Source organism: Nansenia antarctica (assembly GCF_963989245.1).
Source record: "Nansenia antarctica genome assembly, chromosome: 4".
NCBI lineage: Eukaryota > Metazoa > Chordata > Actinopteri > Argentiniformes > Microstomatidae > Nansenia > Nansenia antarctica.
In genome coordinates this window covers 36923208-36940707 of record NC_137689.1, presented here as the reverse complement: position 1 = coordinate 36940707, position 17500 = coordinate 36923208, and the positions used below count along the sequence as shown (strand labels likewise).

The following is a 17500-nucleotide window of genomic DNA, read 5'->3' as shown; positions in this document are numbered from 1 at the left end:
CGCTTCCTCAGTCAGTCAACATCCGCAGGGATGCCGAACACACACCCGAGAGAGAGAACACACACCCCGAGAGAGAGAACACACACCCCGAGAGAGAGAGGATCCCGTTGAGCACACACACTTGTACGCACAAAGCCACTTCCCACCACAACACACGTGTACATAGACCATGGTTCACCCGTGTTCTACGGTTCTACGGTGCCTGACCTGGGGATCGAACCCACAACGTCGGCAGTCGTTTGCTAAAGACCGGCGTCGGCGTGTTGACGTCACGTCCCTTCCAGCGGAACACCGTTCGCTAGTCCCTCGAACACAGCCAGACAGCTAGGGTATCCCGCCAGATAACACACCAGACCCCCGCCAGTGGCTCTCATCCACACACATGTTGTTAGATTCTGTTCCAGATCAGAGCCATGGTGGGGTATATTAATAGTCTGGTATTAGAGCCATGGTGGGGTATATTAATAGTCTGGGAATTATAGCCATGGTGGGGTATATTAATAGTCTGGTAATAGAGCCATGGTGGGGTATATTAATAGTCTGGTAATAGAGCCATGGTGGGGTATATTAATAGTCTGGTATTAGAGCCATGGTGGGGTATATTGATAAATTAATAGTCTGGTAATAGAGCCATGGTGGGGTATATTAATAGTCTGGTAATAGAGCCATGGTGGGGTATATTAATAGTCTGGTAATAGAGCCATGGTGGGGTATATTAATATATTAATAGTCTGGTATTATTCTATATTGTCACAAACCCGAAGGCAGTGGCAAAAAAGGGAGTCCCCACGTGTGTTTGAATTAGACAACTTCAGTTGTTAATTATACTAATTAAGCAAAATAAACTAAAGAACATTTGTATAGGAATATGGATAAGAATCAGTACTGTATGCCATGTAATGAGTGAATGAGTATAGAATGTGTGTTGTATGTGTAAGGGGTGTATGTGTGTATGTATGTGTGTTGTATGTGTAAGGGGTGTATGTGTGTTGTATGTGTAAGGGGTGTATGTGTGTAGTGTAAAAATAGGAGGCCCAAAACCCAGGTAACCCGACACCTCACCAAAGCCCTAGAAGGAAGAAAAGTAAATGGAAGAGCCACTAAGGTCATGTTCTCACATGAAAGTCCGAATCGAGACCCGGAGCAAGTGGATGAGTTCGCAACATTGTTGCATAAATGATTTCTCTGATTTGCGTTCTCACAGCCCTTCATGTAAACGAAGTAACATACGCAATCGAAGCAACAGATGTGGTAGTTGATTGGTCAGAAAAAGATAAAATTGCCCGTTCGTCCCGCTCTTATCCAGATCAACACGCCTGCGGTGTTGTTTTCCTATGGACTGCCTCGAGCAGCGTTCTCACCAAAAGCTCACCAAAGCAAAGTGATGGATGCGTCGTTTCTTACTGGAGCGAAACCACCCTTTTCAAGCGGAGCATCCGAGGGTTCTTTGCTCCGGGAGCGACTTCGAATGCACGTTCTCACCGCTCCAAACGACGCAGAGCAAACAAACTATATCCTAAACTCTGTTTCAAGTGAAGCAAATGTTCTAGTGAGAACACACCCTAAGCTGAGGACAATCCCACCATGTATATCCTCAACGCCCCAAACCCAGGTGACACTAGTGAGGCTGACGACCCCCCCACTCTGCCACGGCTCCCCAAGGAAACAACAGAGCAGCCAATCGGCAGGCAGAGTGGGAGACAGAGTGGATTGTGAGTTGGACTGGCGATGATGAGAAGGTTGTGGGTGCAAATCCCACCTGGGGAACACCACCACGAGTGTGCCCTTGAGTAAGGCCCTTACTTCACCTGAGTGGAATAAAAGCTAAAATGGTGAAAATGTAAAAGTGACATGTTGCTAATATTGATATCTTCCTCGTATTACTGTAGCGTAGGTTTATGCCTGTATGTCTGTCTGTCTGTCTGTCTGTCTGTCTGTCTGTCTACACGGTCGTGGGACCTCTCCTCTGGGTCACGACTAGCGACAGTGAACACACACACACACACACACACACACATAGTGGTGTGAGCTAGGGGGTGTTCTTCTGTGGTAGAGGTGGGGAACGTTTGTGTGGAAGAGTGTGGTCACACCTCCCTCTGGGGTCCTCCTCTCCTCCGCTCTCCGAATCCCTCTCTGTTTCCCTCTCTCCCTCCCTCTGCCCCTCCCTCTCTCTCCCCCTCCCCCCGAACTGATGACCAGTGGGATAGCTCCCGCCCACACAATACCAGCCTCTGTACTGCAGCCAAGCCACACACACACACACACACACACACACACACACACACACACACACACACACACACACACACTCTACACCAGTGTTGCCACAGTTACTTTGAAAAAGTATTCTGATTACTGATTACTCCTTTAAAAAGTAATCTAGTTACTGATTACTTGATTTTAAAAGTAACTAAGTTAGATTACTAGTTACTTTTTTAGTTACTATTGGCAGCTGCCTTAAAACAACAAAATAAAGAGTCTTTCTTTGCCTCACCCAACATAAATACTTGTTTTTAAACAATAAAATAAATATAATCTTTATTTAACAGTAACTAGCAAGGAGTGGTTTCACAAAACCTAAAACCTACCCTGACCATTCAGGCTTTTACCACAGGACAATATTTTCTTGCCAGCACAGAGTGTACAACGAACATTTATGTTCTTGTCATCCTTTGCTGACACAAACTCAAAATAATCCTTATATTTCCAGCTATTTAACGCATATCTCTGTTCTCGCTCCATTCTTCTGTTTACACTGTGCAATCAGCGTGGTGATACACGTGAGCGATTCTGCTGCAACCTCGTGTTGAAAATGTGAGCACTGACGTCACTCCCCAAGACACGAGAAAAGCAAACAAATGTTTGTTTACTATCGAACATTACAAAGAAATACTGCATTTAGCCTAAGTTATGAGGTAGTAACGCAATAGTAACGCACAGTCACTTGAATAAGTAACTTTAATCCGATTACTGATTTGGAAATAGTATCGCGTTAGAATACTCGTTACTGAAAAAAGTATTCAGATTAGAGTAATGCGTTACTTAGTAACGCGTTACCGGCATCACTGCTCTACACACACAGAATGACCTTCTATACAGATGGACTAGAGAAAGGGAGAGAGAGAGAGAGAGAGAGAGAGAGAGAGAGAGAGAGAGAGAGAGAGGGGGGGCTAGAGGGAGGGAGGAAAGGAGAGAGGGAAGCGATCAAGACAGGGAAACCTAGCTAACCATCCATCCCTCCTTCTCTCTCTCTCTCTCTACCAGTCAGTCTCCATATGTCCCCTTCTAACAGACATGTCAGTATACATGGCCCTACCATCTCCTTCTCTATAGGGACCTACATCCTTCCCTCCACTCAATCAATCAATCAATCAATACCTACCAACCTACCTATATCTATCTATCTATCTATCTATCTATCTATCTCTGTCTAAATGGACTGCACAGGGAGGGAGGGAGGGAGGGAGGGGTAGGGGGGCTTAGTCACCGAGCAGGGTCTGTCCCATCATTATCACGCCTGCGGCAGAGGGACCGTGGGGGGCTGCTGTCAGTCTGCCAAATCACACACACACACACACACACACACACACACACACACACTTGCTCACTCACACACATACACACACACACACACACACACACACACACACATGTTGTTGACACAGCAGCATTATGCGGGGAAAGAATAACAATGATCAGTCAATTAGCCTATGACACTCTCTCCTCCTGGAGACCCCCGCCCCCCCACCCCCCACCCCCGCCCCCCGGGACAGCTGACACACCCAGGAGGTTTACACACACTCTGACACACACCCTAAACACACTCCTACACACACACACACACACACACACACACACTCCACATCATCCATCCCCTCAGGTCTTGGGGATTGACCCTTTAAAGGCAGTGAGGGGGGGAAGCTAATTCTAATCAAGAGTGTGGGTTTAGAGTTAAGCCCAGTTTATGCTTCTGCGTCGAATTTACGCGCGGCTACGCCGTAGCCTACGCGAGGGCTCTCCAAGTTTATAGTTCTGCGTAGGTCCGCGGACAGCGGACCTCGTCGCGTTGGTCGGTGTATTCATAGCGGCATAATAGCGATCAAAAAACGTATTTTTGTTATGCTTGTTGTAAAGAAAATTTCTATAATTTTGCCATTTAGCAGACGCTTTTAATCCAAAGCGACTTACAATTACGAATTACAGGGACAGTCCCCCTGGAGTAACTGAGGGCTAAGTGCCTTACTCAAGGGCACACTAGTAGTGGTGTGGTTTTCAGGCGGGATTTGAACTCACAACCTTCCGATCACAAGTCCAACTCACTATCCACTAGACCACCACTACCCCCTATAATGCATTGAAATGACAGTAAACTAAGATAATAAGATGGTTATCATCATTTTTCAAATCTTTATTAATAAGTAATTACAGAAAAAGTTAATGACATTTCTGTCATGACTTCCGCATTTACGAGAGAGTCGGAATGTGACGCTACCAATCGGACCAATCACAGTTGTTATAGATAACTTTACATTAAATATGTCTATCATAAATATAATTTAAACCCAACGAACAGCCATGGGGCTCCCTGTAACTAATCATTTATTTCTAAATAAACAGGATTGTACATCTCGTAAATGTGAAACGCGCTCCTTATAGGAAGGCTGTGCCTGACGCTTCCATAGGGCGCTCCATTGGAACGGTGTACTCAAAGCGGCATATTAGCAAAAACATTTTGTTATGCTTGTTGTAAATAAAAGTTCTATGATGCATTGAAATGACATTAAACTAAGATAATACGATGGTTATCATAATTTTTCAAATCTTAATTAATAAGTAATTACAGAAAAAGTAAATGACATTTCTGTCATGGCTTCCGCATTTTGGCCGACGAGAGTCGGAATCATGTCGGAATAATGTGCTACCAAGCGGACCAATCACTGTGCTTACGGTTGGTTGAAACTGCCGCGTAGTTACATTTTTGGAGAGGTGCGCGTCACCGTAGCCTACGCCGTCGATTTTACACAGAAGCATAAACTGGGCTTTAGCTTCGGGACGCGTGATGACATCCATCCATCCATCCATCCATCTATTCATCTATTCATCCATCTATTCATCCATCCATCCATCTATTCATCCATCCATCCATCTATTCATCCATCTATTCATCCATCCATCTATTCATCCATCTATTCAACCATATATTCAACCATCCATGCATGTATTCATCCATCTATTCATCCATCCATTCATTTATTCATCCATCTATTCATCCATCTATTCATCCATCCATCTATTCAACCATCCATCCATGTATTCATCCATCTATTCATCAATATATTCATCCATCCATTAATCTATTCATCCATCTATTCAATCATCCATCCATCTATTCATCCATCCATTCATCTATTCATCCATCTATTCATCCATCCATCCATATATTCATCCATATATTCAACCATTCATCCATGTATTCATCCATCTATTCATCAATCTATTCATCCATCCATGAATCTATTCATCCATCTATTCAATCATCCATCCATCTATTCATCCATCTATTCAACCATCCATCCATCTATTCATCCATCCATCCATCTATTCATCCATCTGTTCAACCATCCATCCATCTATTCATCCATCCATCCATCCATCCATCTATTCATCCATCTATTCATCCATCCATCCATATATTCATCCATATATTCAACCATTCATCCATGTATTCATCCATCTATTCATCAATCTATTCATCCATCCATGAATCTATTCATCCATCTATTCAATCATCCATCCATCTATTCATCCATCTATTCAACCATCCATCCATCTATTCATCCATCCATCCATCTATTCATCCATCTGTTCAACCATCCATCCATCTATTCATCCATCCATCCATCCATCCATCTATTCATCCATCCATCCATTCATCCATCTATTCAACCATCCATCCATCTGTTCATCCATCCATCCATCTATTCATCCATCCATCCATCTATTCATCCATCCATCCATCTATTTATCCATCCATCCATCTATCTATTCATCCATCCATCCAGCCATCCATCCATCAAATCTGCTGCCAGTGATATTTCTCAAACAATCCAATACTGCTCCTCATGGATGGTGAAGAGTTAACACCACACCAGAACCACCTCATCACCACACCAGAACTACCTCATCACCACACCAGAACCACCTCATCACCACACCAGAACCACCTCATCACCAGAACCATCTCATCACCAGAACCACCTCATCACCAGAACCACCTCATCACCACACCAGAACCACCTCATCACCACACCAGAACCACCTCATCACCACAACAGAACCACCTCATCACCACAACAGAACCACATCATCACCACAACAGAACCCCCTCATCACCACAACAGAACCACCTCATCACCACACCAGAACCACCTCATCACCACACCAGAACCACCTCATCACCACAACAGAACTACCTCATCACCAGAACCACCTCATCACCACAACAGAACCACCTCATCACCAGAACCACCTCATCACCACAACAGAACCACCTCATCACCACAACAGAACCACATCATCACCACAACAGAACCACCTCATCACCACACCAGAACCACCTCATCACCACAACAGAACCACCTCATCACCACAACAGAACCACCTCATCACCAGAACAGAACCACCTCATCACCACAACAGAACCACCTCATCACCAGAACAGAACCACCTCATCACCACAACAGAACCACCTCATCACCAGAACAGAACCACCTCATCACCACAACAGAACCACCTCATCACCACAACAGAACCACCTCATCACCAGAACAGAACCACCTCATCACCACAACAGAACCACCTCATCACCACAACAGAACCACATCATCACCAGAACAGAACCACCTCATCACCAGAGGCGGCGGGGGGGGTGGACCCGTGGGTGTGCTGTCGAGGAGTTGATGGTCCGCCGGCGCTAGAAAACGAGACGCTAAAAAGCGCATCGCTCCGCGGGGGGTCGTCATTACCGTTGCCAGCGCCAAATGGTCGACAGCTGCTTTAGAAACCACTAGAAGACTAGAACACAGGAGAGGCCAACACAACAACAACAACAACTTCCTCCCTCCACGTATTCCGGTTGTCTTCAACAGCCCATAAGGGGGGGAGGGGGGGGGGGGGGGGGGGCTCCATTGAGAGGGAGCGGGCGGTGGTACCTGGGCCCAAAACGGGCCCAAATTGGGCACAGTGGGGCAGAGCCTGGCAGAGAGGCTGGAGAGAGCAGATGGGACAGTTCTACCCCCTCTGATGAGAGGAGCTCCACCACACTGCCAACCTGGCAACGCAGGCAGGAGGAGCTTTGCGTGAGTGTGTGTGTGTGTGTGTGTTTGTGTGTGTGTGCCTCTTGGGGGCCCAGGTTGATGTTGATGGACTATTAGGGTGCCAGTTACACCCATACATCCCCATGTGTGTCCAGGGTCAGAGAGGGGAAGTCATGGACCATAGGATGGTTCTTACCCTCCTCCAAAGACGTCATCAACTAACAGATCATAGATAATACACTCCACAAACACACAAACACACACACACACACACACACACACACACACACACACACACACACACCAGGGGGACAAGCCGAAACCTTTTCTCCATTTCACATCTCAACAGATCTATCCCTTCATCTCCTCCTCCTCCTCCTCCTCCTCCTCCTCCTCCTCCTCCTCCTCCTCCTCCTCTCTCTGTGTGTTCATTTGGTAGTGAGCTATATGAAGTAAATGGTAAATGGACTGACTTATATAGCGCCTTCATCCAAAGCGCTTTACAACGGCTTCTCATTCACCCGTTCACACACCAATGGCGGCAAGCTACCATGCAAGGCGCCGGCCCCCTCACTGGGAGCAATTTGGGGTTCAGTGTCTTGCCCAAGGACACCTCGACATGTGGCCAGCCGGGGCTCGAACCGCCGATCTGCCTCCTGAGACACAGCCTCTACCTCCTGAGACACAGCCTCTACCTCCTGAGACACCACCTCTACCTCCTGAGACACCGCCTCTACCTCCTGAGACACAGCCTCTACCTCCTGAGACACAGCCTCTACCTCGTGAGACACAGCCTCTACCTCCTGAGACACAGCCTCTACCTCCACCAGCCTCTACCTCTACCAGCCTCTACCTCCTGAGACACAGCCGCCCAGCGTACTGGCTTGTATCAGCCTCCCTCACTGGCTTGTACAAACACAACCTAGGACGACTGTGGTATTCAATATCTTGCTTGTGTTTTTTTTTGCCGTGAGGGAACTAGTGACTCTCTCTCCCCCCCCCTCATCTCCATACCCATTGCAGGCACATGCATACCTTAACAAGCCTACATTATGCCAAGGAAAGAGAAAAGAGATACAAATAGACAAATGGAGAAAATAAATAAATAAACAAACCGCGCCGAAGCCAAAATAACTGAATGGGTGTCACTTTGACAAATGTGCAGTGCTGAATCTTAGTCAACATTGCATTGTGCTGTCACACACACACACACACACACACACACACACACACACAAACACATTATCATGTGCTCGCTCGCTCGCTCTCACACACACACACACACACACACACACACACTGATTACATATTCATAATGGTGAATCAATGACAGGCCTTCAGCGGTGCAGGAGGGAAACTGGGTTGAATTACAATGAGCTGATCCAGCCTGAGTCTCTGAGTCTCAACCTCAATAGACTGGAGCTTAACTTTTCATTACACACATGCACGCACGCGCACATGTACACACACACACACACACACACACACACACACACACACCAAATACACACACACACACACACCAATCATCGAGGCCGCCATACACTGTACAGACAACGCATACTAATACTGAGAGAAAAGTATGGTAATCGACACACACACACACACAAATCAAAATCAAAATCAGAATCAAAATCAAAGCAATAAAAAGCCCTCAGAGAGACATGGAGGAGACAGACAGAGAGACATGGAGGAGACAGACTGAGAGACATGGAGGAGACAGACTGAGAGAAATGGAGGAGACAGACAGAGAGACATGGAGGAGACAGACTGAGAGACATGGAGGAGACAGACTGAGAGACATGGAGGAGACAGACTGAGAGACATGGAGGAGACAGACTGAGAGACATGGAGGAGACAGACTGAGAGACATGGAGGAGACAGACTGAGAGACATGGAGGAGACAGACTGAGAGACATGGAGGAGACAGACAGAGAGACATGGAGGAGACAGACTGAGAGACATGGAGGAGACAGACTGAGAGGGATAGACACAAGCAGCAAGGGACCCCATCAATCTACAACCCCTGTAACTCCTCCATCTCTCATCCCTCCGTCCCTCCATCCCTCATCCCTCTGTCCCTCCATCCCTCCGTCCCTCCGTCCCTCCATCTCCCATCCCTCCGTCCAGGGCCGGTCCTAGGCATAGGCGAACTAGGCAGTCGCCTAGGCCGCCAAATGCCTGGGGGGCGCCAAATGCCCAAAACTTTTTTTTTTTCTTTTTTTTTACATTTCAATAATTTTGTCTCTATGAATTTAATGTCTCTATGAAAATATGTCTCAGCCTACTGTCTATTTTTGTGTTGAAACCATTGTTATCCATATTTTTACTGTTGAATGTGTGGGTGGTGATGAGGCAGTACTGGTGGCTTAATGTGGTGGTGGCGCCCCTAAAAAAATGGGTGGGGCATCAAATCATACTCTCGCCTAGGGCACCTAAATGCCTAGGACCGGCCCTGCCTCCGTCCCTCCATCCCTACATCACTCCATCTCTCCATCTCCCATCCCTCCGTCCCTCCGTCCCTCCGTCCCTCCGTCCCTCCATCCCTCCTTCCCTCCCATCCCTCCTTCCCCTTCCATCTCCCATCCCTCCATCCCTCCTTCCCCTTCTATCTCCCAGCCGGTCTAGTCTGACAGCAATGGGGGGGGGGGGGGGGGGTGAGGCCTTTATTACCGTGGTAACGTCCCACCTGTTGTCTGAGCCACTTAAACATTCATCCAGGGTGAGTGATGGATGGCGTGGCGTTAACAGAGAGGAGAGGGAGGCAGTGGACCGCCGGGGCTGCTGGGACGGTTTATAGACCCCCCCTGATGACTTCACCTCAACTCTGAATCCATAATGTCATCACGTGGGCGGGGGCTCAGCATTGGGCGCTGACTCTAGGAGACACACAGGGATTCTAACTCAGGTCACCTTGCGTGCTGAAAGGCAGTGTTATGAATGAATGTATGAATGATCTTTACTGTCATGGTAACAGGGACAACAACATTTAAATGCAAACCCTAGGTGCTAACAAACAAACACAGTCCTAAGATAATAAAACACAAGAATGACACATAAATAGACATAAATAGGGGGGATATAAATAGGGGGATATGTGATCGGTAGGAATCTGAGAATGTATCTATTATGTAAACGTATATATACACTATATGGCCTATTCACAGGGGGGTATATAGACAGGGGGGAGTTAGCATGTAACTGTGTACTTTTATAAACATATGAACATGTATATGAAAACCTAACACAAGAATGTAAACATATTGCAGGGTTATAGAACATTGCACTGTTTCCTTGGTTATTGCACAGTAGCTTCTCATATTGCACAGGGGGGGGGGGGGTTACAGAGGGGATTTTTGTTTTGTTTTGCTTAGATCTTAGCCGAGTTTAGTGCACTTATGGCACTGGGGAAGAAACTGAACTTTAGTCTGTTAGTCCGGGTAGGCGTGGTGTAGGGCTGCACGATTTGGGGGGAAAATCGAATTGCGATTATTTGGACAGATATCGCGATTGCGATTAATTTGCGATTATTATTTTTTTAAATAGCAAAAAAAAAAAAAAAAAAAAAAAAAAAAAGGGGAGTTTTTGTCAAGTGTGGCCATATCTCCGGCTAGGAAGGTCGTATCAACGTGCAGTTTGTTTGTACGTCTTCAGGGGACTTAGAGGCTCCCTCCTCTAGCACCCCCACAGCCCGAGCTACGAGTGAAAGAACTAAACTTACATTGGGTTGCTTTAAAGTTGGGTTGCTTTAAAATCAAGCTTCAGATTAAAACATGTGATGGAGCATTACTAACCTGACTCAGGTGGTTTGTTTCACACAACCATCTAGGAAAGCTTAATTGGAAGCTGTTTGGAAAAGGGCAGGTACTTTCAAAAAATACTTGGCAGGTGATTGGATGAATATCACCTATTTTCAGAGAGCATTACCACATGATACCATCAAACTATTAACTGCTCTAATTCTAATGCAAGGATGAGAACTTAAAAGATATGAATTGTATATATGATAACCTCATCTCATCTAGACAGGTGGCTACTTTCTAAGATGATCCAGCTATTAAAATGATCATTTGGGGATACACTGTGACTATAACTGAAAGGACCACATCTAGATGACTCGGTCAACAGTCGAACTGATGAATGATAGAATGGTGGTCTCTGACTATGGAGCACAGACACACGTCACCTTGACTTAGGAATCTGTGACATACTTCAGCCCAAGGCTAGGCTAGGCTAACCTCTGCGTCTTTAAAGCCGGCTGGTATGAGGTTATGCATACAGGACACATTCATGTTTGACAACAGAACAGTTAACTTCCATGTATCCATAAGCCTGCTATACTATATAAACACCAAGCCGCAGGTTGCTGAGACTGTCAACTCTGTGTCTGTACTTTAACGCCGGGTTAGCATGAGTAGCTAAGCTAAGCTACCGTCTCAAAGACTACAAGTTAGCTAAGCTAAGTTTAAGGCTGGACTAACAGCACCGACATGCACTTGGCTGGTACAGTTAGTATAGTGAAATTGTACACTTACCTGTCGCAATTATAACATACTAACGTTTATCATACGTCCAGTAAGCCATGTGGTGTCTAATTGTCTCCGTTACGTTAGCCCAAAGTCTCATAATAATTGGACTGACTGTCGTGACACAACCTATGCCTGCGTTCGTAAATTCGCTCTGAGAGCGCCGGGTTCAAAGTCATAAAGAGACCAAGTAATTTGATTGGACAAGAGGCATTCCATGAGTGCTGATCAAATTTCCAAAAGAGGTTTTAATCTCAATGTGACTTCCTGGTAAAATAAAGGTTTAAAAAAAATTTAAAATTAAAAAAAAATCGCAGGCAAATCGCAGGCTTTGCGATTAGCTAATCGCATCATTTCAAATCGCGATTTCGATTTAAAATCGATTAATCGTGCAGCCCTAGCGTGGTGGTACTGAAGCTGCCTGAGCACAGACGTGTGAAGTGTTTGTTGCCAGGCTGGATTCACCTCAACCACATCTGCTACACACACATACACACGCACATTCACACACGCACACGCACACGCACGACTAATGTATGTAGCCAACATCTTCACAGAGACTAATATGATTATATTCAAAAGAAAAGACTCAGCTCAATACAAGTGCCCTAACAGCTGATAACCCTGCAGTCTGCTGTACGCATTCACCACAGAGTAGTTGTGCGTTGCCACTGACACGAGTCGACAGTCTCTCTAAACCGCTGCGCGATATTCACTGAGCGCTCTCCAACCACTGAAGGAAACCACAGCGATGTTAGCGCCTAGCGAGGTAAAAAGCAGCAGCTTTTACAAAAACATTTCCCGCCAAAATCCAAAAGCTTGAGGCCACTTTTAAGGCTCCCTCGGTCAACCAATTTATAAAGAAAAATGGACTGACTTATATAGCTCCTTATTCCAAAGCGCTTTACAACCACCTCTTTTTCACCCATTCACACACACCAATGGCGGCCAAGCTACCAAGCAAGCGCCGACCCGCTCATTGGGAGCAATTTGGGCTTCAGCGTTTTGCCCAAGGACACAAAAATAAAATTAAATAAACCAATCCTTTCATTTCCTACCTTCTTCATCCGGCCGTTGCGCGTGCCCACGAACGCCACCGTGTTCCCGCGGTACTCGTACGCCGCCACCGAGGTCATCCCGTCATCCTTGTCCACGAAGAGCGGTATTCCTTCTATGGTGCTGGTGCCGCCCAGGGGCTGGTTAAAGTCCTGGCCGCAGAAGTTGTCATCGATCTGGAGAGGCTGTTAGGAAGACAGAGACAGAGAGAGAGAGAGAGAGAGAGAGAGAGAGAGAGAGAGAGAGAGAGAGAGAGAGAGAGAGAGAGAGAGATGAGTTGAATCATTTAGTTATTCTAGTAACATTCTGCATGTACGTTACATTCTTTTTGGTTTGGGGTTTTTATCTTCACACTTGCTTTGGCAATGTAAATGGATGTTTCCCATGACAATAAAGCCCTTTAAAATGTAAATTGAATTGAGAGAGAGAGAAAGAGAGAGAGCGAGAGAGAGAGGGAGAGGGAGAGGGAGAGAGGGAGAGGGAGAGTGGGAGAGGGAGAGTGGAAGTGGGAGAGAGAGAGAGGGAGAGGGAGAGGGAGAGAGAGAGAGAGAGAGAGAGGGGGAGGGAGAGAGGGGGAGGGAGAGAGAGAGAGAGAGAAAGAGAGAGAGGGAGAGAGAGTGAAATGCTTGGTTGAGTGGACGTGGCTCTGCAGTATTGCATGTGTACAGTTTGTGTTGTGCGACCATGCATTGCAATTGCAATACAACGAAATGCACATGAAGAATACATCAGAGGGAATAGTATAGATAGAGAGTGAGAGAGAGAGACAGAGAGAGAGAGCAAGAGAGACAGACAGAGAGAGAGAGAAAGAGAGAAAAACAAAGTGGAAAAAAGCGACTTCCATCCTTCGGTGTCACAGAGAATTTCCTGTTTCCTCAAGTGTACACAATCCTGCCTGTGGGGGGGGGGGGGGGGGGGGGGGGGGGCTGGACAATAGCGTGGCACTAGAAGTGAGCAGTAGGGACCCCTCTCCACCCTCTCCACCCTCTTCCCAGTAGGGAACATTCCACACGGTCGCCTGGGTTGCCATGGGGAGGTTTGCTCCTGGTATGACACATTAAGTATTCAGGCTCAAAGGGTCAAGGGTCGGCCACCTTAAAGCATTCAGAATCACCCTCCCGTGAGAGGCGTGACACACCCATGACGGGGCAGCCTGTGTGTGTGTGTGTCCTGATGATGATGTTGGTTGGGTGCTGAAGAGGTAAAGGCTGAATTTGGGTCCGTTTGTATTTAACACAGAGACAGACAGACATGTGTAAATGGCGGTGTAATCCACAGTCTTATCACTACATCATCTTATTGATCCCCATCTCTCTCTCTCTCTCTCTCTCTCTCTCTCTCTCTCTCTCTCTCTCTCTCTCTCTCTCTCTCTCTCTCTCCTCTCTCTCTCTCTCTCTCTCTCTCTCTCTCTCTCTCTCTCTCTCTCTCTCTCTCTCTCTCTCTCTCTCTCTCTCTCTCTCTCTCTCTCTCTCTCTCTCTCTCTCTCTCTCTCTCTCTCTCTCTCTCTCTCTCTGCCTAAATTACTTGCAACACGGCACACGTCGATATTCCTTTATTCTCCCTTTTCTACTTTCTCTCCTTTCTCACTCTCTTCCTCACCATCGCTCAGCCTCTGCTACTGTAGCTCAGTGTATGTCAATATGCCTCTCTCCCCCTCCCTCCCCCTCTCTCCCTCGTAACCTCTTTCACTCTGTTTTTTTTTCATCCCCTCTGAATCTCTCCGAAGACTCTCTACCTCACAGTGGGAAGAAAGGGAGGGAGAGAAAGGAGGAGAAGAAAAGAGGAAGGGGAGAGGCAGCTGGGTATGATTTCACTTAACAAAGCCCCCCCTCCCCCCCGCGGCGGGGGGAGAGCCATTGTCTCCCCAAGTGAAGAGAGGAGGGAAAGGCTTGTTTCTACCAGACCCACCCCTCATTCACTGGGCTATGGAGGGAGAGAGAGAGGGTGACAGAGGAACTGTGTGTGTGTGTGTGTGTGTGTGTGTGTGTGTGTGTGTGTGTGTGTACAGCCATTACCTGAAACAACTATCTTTTGTATTCACTAATGGCCTTGGGCCATTTCTTTCCTCTGGACAAAGCCAACGACAGTCTGCGCACGCACACACACACTCTAACCCCTTACACACACACACACACACACACACACACACACACACACACACACACACACACACACACACTCTCTAACCCCTTACACACACACCCTAATCCCCTACACACACACACACTCCCTCTTTACCCCCTACACACACACTAGGGCTGCCACAAACGATTATTTTCATAGTCGACTAGTCACCGATTATTTTAACGATTAGTCGACTAATCGGATCATAAATTACAGCTTATCGCACAATTACTCAATCGCTCTTATTTAGCTATCATCTTCTAAATCAGCTTCTAAATTTAGCTTGAAGTTGTTAGTTGTTGTTGTAGGCATGTGCTAACTAAAAATAAAGACAATTAAAATGATTGTTCACTCAAAAATAGATATTTTAATGAACTTTGCAGATCTATTTCTGGCATCACTTGCATGTAATGTAATGTAAAGAGTAGTAGAGGGTGCAAACTGCTGAGTAAAATGAGGTGGGCTAGGCACTAGGCAACCAAAAGAATACAAAAACAAAAATAAATACTTGTACAGAGTACAAAAGTTTTGCTTTGCTTCACTCATCTCATAGTCTTCTTAGCACTGTAACGTTAAGACAACATTTTTAGCTATTTGATAAGTATCGCTTTGATGACAACGTAAAATAATGTAAGAAGGCTTTTAACGTAACGATATCGTTAGCCAATAACAAGCTAACTAGCTTACCGAGACGAGCCATCGTCTTCCTCGTCATCTGCCACAACGTGCTTCCTTTTTAGATGCTCGCGCATCATAGACGTGCTGCCATTGATAAGCGAGTTCAGCTTTGCAAATTTTACATTTTACATTCTTTTTTTCAACGTTGTGGTTGAAATGCTCCCACACTTTAGAGGTACGAGGACAGGAAGACATTTCTCTGTTTGTTTTTCCGGGGAAGTCACGTGTGCCCCGGATGACCGACACTGCGCATGTACATCAAAGACACTGGGAGACGCTAGCCAGTGGCAGCTTCAGGGAAGAAAAACGAATGCTTATCGAATGAAATGAATGGTCTTTATTGTCATTGATATAGTACAGGTACCAAACAACGAAATTTGGGAGGGGGGGCTCCCCTGGTGCTAGGCAAGTCGACCTCGTCGTGACTAGTCGACTAATCGTGGCAGCCTTAACACACACACTAACCCCTTACACACACACACACACACACAAACTCCCTCTAGCCCCCTACACACACACACACACACACACACACGCACACGCACACACGCACACACTCACTCTAACCCCCTACACACACACACACACTCTAACCCCCTACACGCACACACGCACACTCTAACCCCCTACACACACACACACACACACACACACACACACACACACACACTCTCTAACCCCCTACACACACACACACACACACACACACACCATGGTCATAGAACAAAGTACATGTCATAAAGAGCAGGATCCATCCATCTGGATTTGAGTCGGGCAGTTAGTCAGACACCCAGGCAGCAGTCCCACAACAACCCAACCCCCGGGAAGGACCCCATGAAGGGTCCATCCATCTCCAGGGTGGATGTGAAGGGTTAAGACTTAACGCTACAGAGGAGCGCAGTATTCCACTGGGGGACTCAAAGGTTAAGGCTACGGTACGTGGTCGTCCGTCGGGCTGTCAAGTCAGTTGGGAGTTATCGCATCTGTTAAATTCAGAATAGATTTCAAGATCCTTCTGCTTGTTTATAAAGCTCTCACTGGCACAGCACCAAAATATATAACTTTATTTGTAGAGCGCTTTTCCTGCAAACGTTGCAGCTCAAAGTGCTCCAATCATTATATAATCATAATTTAATGATTTAGTAATTTAAAGGCAATATTAAAAGTATGGGTTTTTAGTCTTGACTTGAACATAGTGCTGAGGTTGCATCCCTAATGTAAACTGGCAGTGCATTCCACAATCTGGAGCATAAAATGAGAATGCAGCCTCACCAAATCTCTTATTTTGTACATGTGGTACACAGTGAAAACCAGTGTCAGAAGACCTGAGAGCTCTGTTGGGCTGATATGCTAGCAGAAGACCTGAGAGCTCTGTTGGGCTGATATGCTAGCAGAAGACCTGAGAGCTCTATTGGGCTGATGGGCTAGCAAAAGGTATTTCAGATATTCTGGTGCTGTGCCAGTGAGAGCTTAATAGACAAGCAGAAGGATCTTGAAAGTGATCATGATGTGTGAAAGTGATCTGCTGGAGGAGATAGTCTTGTTGTAGGAGCCAAATGAATATTATTGAATGATCATGATGATTGAATGAAATATGAATGATTGCATGAACTATTAGAATATTTTGTATGACGGTTCTCCCCAAGTGCCCATTGGTCTGAACTGTGTCAGGGACATTGTTGAAATAGCAGGAAGTGAGGCTGGCAGGGAGGAAGTCTTGGCAGGCTTGGGTAAAGGAATCGTTTTTTGACCACACACAACTCACACACAACAAGGGGAGAGTCTGACAAACTCGAGGAG

The 17500-nt window shown here is 46.2% G+C and overlaps 1 protein-coding gene across 1 annotated transcript in view; it reads right to left on the bottom strand.

Moving 5' to 3' along the window:
- Positions 1-17500, bottom strand: part of plxna1b (plexin A1b) — a gene marked incomplete at both ends in the record, with an annotated part of 276001 nt that overhangs the window by 228228 nt on the left and 30273 nt on the right. The window contains 2 exon segments of the mRNA XM_080529347.1: positions 12780-12818; positions 12820-13083. Of these exon segments, the coding sequence (XP_080385473.1) occupies positions 12780-12818; positions 12820-13083 (303 nt within the window).